Consider the following 7,553-nt stretch of genomic DNA (forward strand, 5'->3'; position numbering starts at 1 on the left):
ATATAAAATACAATTAAAAAGACAATATCCCTTTTAATTTAATATCATAAAAAGGCACAAATACTGGATGCAATATTTGTGTGCATGTTTTAATATATGGCCTATAAGTAACAGCAACAAAAACTGTATAAAAGGAACAAAACGCAATAAATAACAGAAATACAAAATAGCAGAAGAAATGAGGATATGGTAAAAATCTGGCCCACAACCTATTTATACTTTTGGAATCTGGCCCTCAAAGAAAAGTAATTGAATACCCCTGCTCTACAGTCTTCAGGCATCCTTCCACCACCTCACCACGAGACCGTTTTCTCCCGCAGGACAACGGGGGAGCGTTCTGGGTTCGAGCTAATGCCGGTGTCTCGAAATGTCATCCTACCCATCAGATTATTCTACCGGGCATGCGCACATCAATGTTACTTCATTTTTTGCGCTATAAAATCATCCTACCTGTTTATTTTATACTGCTAGGGGAATCTGAACGTTTGTACTTGCATCGTATCAGCTGTTGTTTAGGATGAATTCATTAAAAGCTCCTCCTAGACGGACTCTTATTGTGAAACCTAACCACGCCCCACACCTAATCCTTAAAGTGGGAGAGTGGGGGGAGTCATCATTTTGAGCCCATCCCTACCAATGTCTAGACTGGCACCTTTATGCGGAAAGAATATCTACACTTTCGCTGCAGTCCTTTGGCAAATTTTGATTGTCTTGAGAGAATATGAGGTAGGTTTTGTCTTTATAGTTTCACTTTCGTCTGTCGAACGCGTAAAACGATCAAATAGATTAATATGAAGCTTAAATAAAATACTTTATCTGACTTATATGTATATTTTATGCAATGCAGTTGTACTAGAGATGAACCTCCCGAAACTGAACTGGCAGAACTGCAATGTCACTTCACGTGGGATTTGAAAAAAGAAGACACAAACATCACTGATCATTTAACTAGACTGGAGCAGCATCGTGACTTATATCTGGGTCAGAAGTCAGGGACCGCACACACGCACAACTCTTTGGCATACGTCAAATATCTCTTGGGTTCTTATGAAGAAGCCCTAACAAACTTGCAGAAATCTGTGGAGCTCACTAAAGATTGTTATGGGGACAACTGCGACGAGAGACTCATTGTTACTTATGGAAATTTCGCTTGGTTACACTTTCACATGAAACAGTATTCTGAATGCAAAAGTTACCTGGACAGACTGAAGGAGATCAGAGAACCAAAACCACCTGTCTCCACTTCTGTACTTTATCCTGACGTATTTGGTGAGAAAGCCTGGGCCTTGTTTAAATTTTCACGTAAATACTATGACAGAGCTATAGAGTGTTTCAGAAAGGCGTTAGAGCTAGAGCCAGAAAGAGGTGAGTGGAATGCTGGTTATGCCATTGTACTATATAGAATAGAAACTAAATGCACTAGTCCAGAAGATTCATCTGCAATTCAACAACTCAGACGGGCGATAGAAACGAACCCAGATAATGATGAACTAAAGCTTCTTTTAGCTCTGAAACTAGCTGAGTTTAAGCTGTTTGATGAAGCAGAGGATCTGGTGGAAAGGGCTCTTGATAAGTCTCCAGATAGTCCACATGTGATTCGATATGTGGGGAAATACCTAAGAAACTATGTCCAAACTTTAGATAGGTCTATTGGCCTGTTGAAAAGAGCATTAGATGTTACTCCAAATTCTGCATTTATACACCACCAGTTAGCTCTGTGCTACAAAAAGGAAAAAGAACAATTCAGGGAACATGCTGAGAGTCAGAGATTTCTTAATTTGAGCATCTCTCATTTTGAAAAAGCCGTCACTCTGAAGAATGGCTTCATTTTTGCAATGGCACAGCTGGCAGCTCTCTACGGTGAGCACGGACAAATCGATCGGGCTGATGAGATGTTTCAGACAGCCTTGTTTTCAGCGAAGGAGAAAAATGAGGGACTACAAAAAATGTATTTGTATTATGGTGAGTTTCAGCAGTATAGAAAAAGATGTCAACCACTGGCCATCAAATACTACAAGGACTGTTTGAAGATGGCACCTGATACACCAGATGGAAAGAAAAGTGTTAAGAATCTGACAAAGATCGCTAACAAGCGTTTATCTTATAACACAAATGACACAAGGGCTTTAGGGATACAAGAATTTATTGAGCAGATAACAAATGGGAAACAGTCCATTGCAGAGGAGTGTGAGCATGTTCTGGAATCTACATGCAATGAGAAATAGTACAAACGATATATTGGTTATATGGTAAACTGGTACAAAAACTGGTAAAAACATTCTGCATAGGTATTGGGCTAAACATGAAGTATTATGCAAACTGTCATATAACACATATTTTCAAAATCTGTTCAATCGTGGTTTTGCATACATTTATTAAAATTAACTAAATAAATTATATGATGTTTAAACCAGTGGTTGCTGGCCAACAGGTTCTGCCTCAGGCTGAAAACTGGTTGTTTAAAAAAAACTATGGTTCAAATAAAAGATGCACTGCAGAGGCCTGTGAGCATGTTCTAGAAAAAATCTAAGGCCTCAGCTGAAAACTTTCTAGTGACTGGTTACATACAGTAAATGATTTAGTTGGCTCAGTTACAGTTTTGTAAATTTAATTAACATACTATTTTCACAAGTGATAATGGTGGCACTGAGGAAGAGCTGTCTCTCGAAAACGTTTTGCCCTTTTCACTGGTTTCTATGGCCTCTGATGAAGCATTAAATACATCTTTTTTGAGGAGGTGTAAGCCCTGCATATAACCGTGTGCTGATTCTTACTTTTACTTTTGGCCTTAAGTTTTTTTGATCTACGTGCCGGATCAACTGTATTCTTTAATATTGGACATTTGGCGCTGCTCCTCTTCTGTGACTCACAAGTGATAATTTGCCATTGTGCCAATTGAAATCTTTAGATGTAACCAGTCACTAGATCAGATTTTTACAGTGCATTCAATGGAAATTGAATGAAATGTGTAATGTTTTAGAGGTACAAAATGTACATTATTGAAGATGTACTGAAATTGTTATTGCAGTTATTTGTTCATTACATGGCATCTTTCTTCGTACTGTTAATCAGCACTGCCCTCTACTGGTACAAATAATTTGTTGTTGAACAGTGTTACTATTAAAAATAAACATAATTTCACAGAAGCTATGCTTAATGTTCTTAAAGTCTGAAAAACTTCACACAGGGGTGGTTGTGTTAAGGTAGCATGGCTGGGAAGGGCCTAAGGATTAGTGTAAATATAAATTAGGTGATTTATATGCGTTTTAATCAAGATGAGAAAACAACAACGGGGAAAATACTTTTTTTACTCTTTGTTTAACCATTATGCAGGACTGAATTGATTTGAGCGGAAGTTATTTTTTGTCTGTACTTCTGGAAACCACTATTTGGAACAAATTACTTTTTGTGTTGTTAATCATCATTGGTAAAACACAATTAAAATAGCTTTGACTAATAATGAATAAACTTTGGAATAAAAAAAATTCTTCATTTGTCATGAGTGTAACTGCACATACACCTCTAATCTAAGATGTATTGAATATTGAATGGTATACTTGGATGTCTTAAATTCTGTATTATACGGAACGCTTGGCAACTCTAGAAGGTAATATATAAGCGCCCCATTTTTGTGCATTGTATTATTTGCAAAAACAAGTTCAGAACATGAATGTTGAGTGTTTTAGCTTTAAAATGATAGTTTTTGATGGTTGATTTACTATTAACAGAACCTGTATAGCTTGTTCTCTGATTGCTCCCTGGCTTCCTCCTGCTTCTTAACTCTGCATCTCTTCACTGCAGCACCTTTCTGAACTTCTTGTGACCCTCTAAGAGAGCAGCAGAGTCTGCATCAAACTCATCCTTCCTCTATCACCAAAATGGTCATTAAATGCTTCTTATTCAGATGTCGGGGGAGAGAAGGCCTTTTTACTTTTATTTGCATTTTTATTTTCACCTTGGGCACATAATTAAGGTGGCATAAAGTGGCTTTTGAGGCAATACACGTTTAACATTTTAGAAATCCCTGAACTGCTCTATTATTAAACTATTTTCTCTGATAGAGTGCTTTAGTCTTAGCATACTGCCATTGCTTCTTGGTGTAAGATATACATGAGAAATGAAAGCGTTTTCTGTCCATTTCTCAGAAAGATTTTTAGGAATTTCATTCTTACCTGAGGAATGTTAACTGAAAATGAAGCATCAATTTGAAACCTGCACACATTCTGTCGGGTCCCGGGGTTAGCACTTGTCTGTTTCGTCTCCCCTGTTTTGTGTGTGCGAATGTCCCGAGCACGTGGGGGTTGTTTTGACAGCTCCACTTGCTCGCGTGTGTGTGTGCCCCGCCCACCGCCACCTGTTATTCCCTCGTTAGCCAGTGTTCTCAACTGGTGCACCCTGTTAGTTTTGCCCCATTTATTCACTGCCACTTCTCTCCTTCCTTGTGTGATCGTCTTCTCAGGTTGGCTCCGTACCTGGCATTTGCCATATCTCCAGTCTAGGTTCCCAGTTTAGGAATTCTTGCCTTGTCGTGTGGATGTTTACCCCTGTGGATTACCGTGTCATTGAGCTATCTTGTAATTTTAGTTAACCTCCCCAGTTTGGTTAGACACTTACCCTGTTTTCCTTAAATTTTGCCTAGGCTCTAGTCTTTTGTTATTTTGTTCTTTTGTTTTGAGTAGCGCCCACCGGGATTTGCTCCCCGCCACCTCAGCGCCATCCTCGGGTGGTTCTGCCATCTCAACGGCCTCTGGACTCTCTGGCGGCTGGCTCTGCCGTCTCAAAGGCCTCTGGACTCTCTGACGACTAGCGCTGCCGTCTCAATGGCCTCTGGACTCTCTGGCAGCTAGCTCGGCTGTCTCAAACGGCCTCTGGGTTCGTCAGCCGTCAGCTCATCTGTGAACTGCCGATTCTCCTCCTCTGTGGACAACCAATTCCCCTCGTGAATCCACCGCCTACTGCCTGGTTTCCAGCGCTGATTACTTCTCTCACTGCCTCTGCCTGTGTGTTTGCTGAATAAAACTTCATTGTTACCTGCAATTGAATCTGTGTGTTTCACATCCCTGACAGAACGATCGCACCAGTATGGATTCAGTGGGTTCAGATCCGTTGCGTGTGGCCCTGTCACAGTAAGGAGTGATGCTTGGACAGCAAGCGACCTGGCTCAACACCACAGCGCAGGAGATCGGTGCGCTGAACGCCCAGGAATCCGAGCTCGCGACCTGTCTCCAATCCGTGCAAGTCGACGCGGCTGCTCGGGCGGAGCTTTTTCGGCAGGAGCCCGAGCCTCATGTCAACATCCCTCCAGTCTACAATGGTGACCCAAACTCCTGCCGTGCATTCCTATCCCAATGCTCTCTGGTCTTCAATCTCCAGCCTCATCTCTACACTTCCAAGTTGTCCAAGGTGAGCTTCGTTCTCACTCTTCTGTCCGGGTAAGCCCGGGATTGGGGTCTGTCGGTCTGGGATGCCCAGACACCCTGCTGTGCATCTTTCGCGGAGTTTCGGAAGGAAATGGAGAGGCTGTTCGACCGCTCGGTTCGAGGTGACGAGGCCGCTGCCAAACTCTCATGCTTGATGCAAGGTCGAGTGTCCATCACGGACTACGCCATTCGTTTCCAGACACTTAGTGCCGCCTGCGAATGAATGCCATGGCGCTGCTAGCTCGGTTCTTGGAGGGCCTCAACGACACCATCGCGGATGAGCTGGCGGTCATGGATGTTCCCACGGAATCGTGGCAGCTCCCTTCCGTTCCTCTCTCCAATCCAGTTTCGGCCTGGTCGCTGGGTGGCGCTCACCTCTTCACCGTCACTCACTGCACCCCTAGCGTAAGTTTGTTTATTTCTGGGAAACATTGTGAGAACATTGTGCTGTACATACTCGAGTCCCCCAACAATACTATTGTCCTCGGGCATCCGTGGTTGTTACAGCACGGTCCTCACATTGATTGGGTAAATAGCACTATTCTTTCTTGGAGCCCATCTTGTCATGTATCTTGTCTTGGTCCTGCTCTGTCTCCTGTCTCTGTCTCTTGTGCTCCTCAGGTGGAACCCATCGACCTGACCTCCGTCCCGGCGGACTACCAGCAAGTCCCGGGCCACCTAGCTTCCTCCTCATCTCCCCTACGACTGCGCCATCGACCTCCTTCCCGGCACTTCTCCTCCCAGGGTCGTTTATTCTCCCTGTCCGGGCCTGAGAGAGAGGCCATGGACCAGTACATTCGTGATTCTCTTCAGTCTCGACTCATTCGTCGCTCCTCCTTCCCCGCCGGTGCCGGCTTCTTCTTTGTACAAAAGAAGGATGGCTCCCTACGCCCTTGTATCGATTATCGAGGTTTGGCTGACATTACAATTAAGAACAGGTACCCCCTACCTCTCATGTCTTCTGCCTTTGAATTGTTGCAGGGAGCCAAGGTCTTCACTAAGTTAGACCTCCGCAATGCCTATCACCTCGTCCGCAGTCGACAGGGAGATAGCGTTGAACACATCCATGGGACACTACGAGTATTTGGTGCTTTCCTTCGGTCTCACCAATGCTGCCTCAGGTTTGTCCCCATTCGAGTGTTCTCTTGGTTATAACCCTCCTCTCTTCCCCTCACAGAAACCCGACGCTGCGGTACCGTCTGCTCTAGCTTTCATCCAGCGCTGCCGACGCACGTGGAGGAGAGCCAGAGAGGTTCTGGCCCGAACCTCAAGACGTACCAAGGCAGCGGCCAACCGTCGCCGGTCCTCATCTCCTACCTATGTGTGTGGTCAACGAGTTTGGCTCGCTGCCAAGGACCTGCCTCTCTGGGCGCCCTCTCGCAAGTTGGCACCCAGGTTCATTGGGCCTTTTCGCATCACCAAGGTGGTTAATCTGGTGGCCGTCAGGCTCATACTTCACCCCTCCTTCAATCGGGTTCACCCTGTTTTTCATGTTTCCCAGGTTAAAGCTGTGTTTTCCTCCCCCCTCAATCCTGCCTGCAAAAGACCACCCCCCCCCACCACGTCTTGTGGACGGCTCTCCTTCCTACTCGGTTCGGAGACTCCTTGACATGCGTCGGCGGGGTAGGGGGTTTCAATACCTAATGGACTGGGAGGGCTATGGTGCAGAGGAGAGGAGCTGGGTGCCGTCCCGGGATATTCTGGACCGCTTGTTGATCGTGGATCTCCATCGGAGATGAGGTGAGCCCCCTCCTAGACCGCCTGGGGGTGCTCGTGGGGGGGAGTACTGTTGGGTCCCGGGGGTTAGCACTTGTCTGTTTCGTCTCCTCTGTTGTGTGTGTGCGAATGTCCCGAGCACGTTTTGACAGCTCCATGTGCTCACTGTCTGTGTGTGTGTGTGCCCCGCCCACCCCCACCTGTTATTCCCTCGTTAGCCTTCAGTGTTCTCACCTGGTGTTCATTAGTCTTGCCCCATTAATTCACTGCCACTTCTCACCTTCCTTTTGTGATCGTCTTCTCAGGTTGGCTCCGTACCTGACATTTGCCATATCTCCAGTCTAGTCTAGTCTTGTTTTGCCCAGTTTAGGAATTCTTTTTCTTGTCGTGTGGATGTTTACCCCTGTGGATTACTGT

The 7,553-nt window shown here is 44.9% G+C and overlaps 1 protein-coding gene across 1 annotated transcript; it reads left to right on the forward strand.

The window, feature by feature from the left end:
* The first annotated feature begins 610 nt into the window (after positions 1-610).
* LOC130569665 (interferon-induced protein with tetratricopeptide repeats 5-like) lies at positions 611-4,196 on the forward strand. Its single transcript, XM_057359455.1, has 2 exons — positions 611-726; positions 848-4,196. The coding sequence occupies exons 1-2, from the start codon at positions 722-724 to the stop codon at positions 2,223-2,225; spliced, it is 1,383 nt and encodes a 460-aa protein (XP_057215438.1). The 5' UTR covers positions 611-721; the 3' UTR covers positions 2,226-4,196.
* Positions 4,197-7,553: the final 3,357 nt, after the last annotated feature.

Source organism: Triplophysa rosa, linkage group LG18 (assembly GCF_024868665.1).
Source record: "Triplophysa rosa linkage group LG18, Trosa_1v2, whole genome shotgun sequence".
Taxonomy (NCBI): domain Eukaryota; kingdom Metazoa; phylum Chordata; class Actinopteri; order Cypriniformes; family Nemacheilidae; genus Triplophysa; species Triplophysa rosa.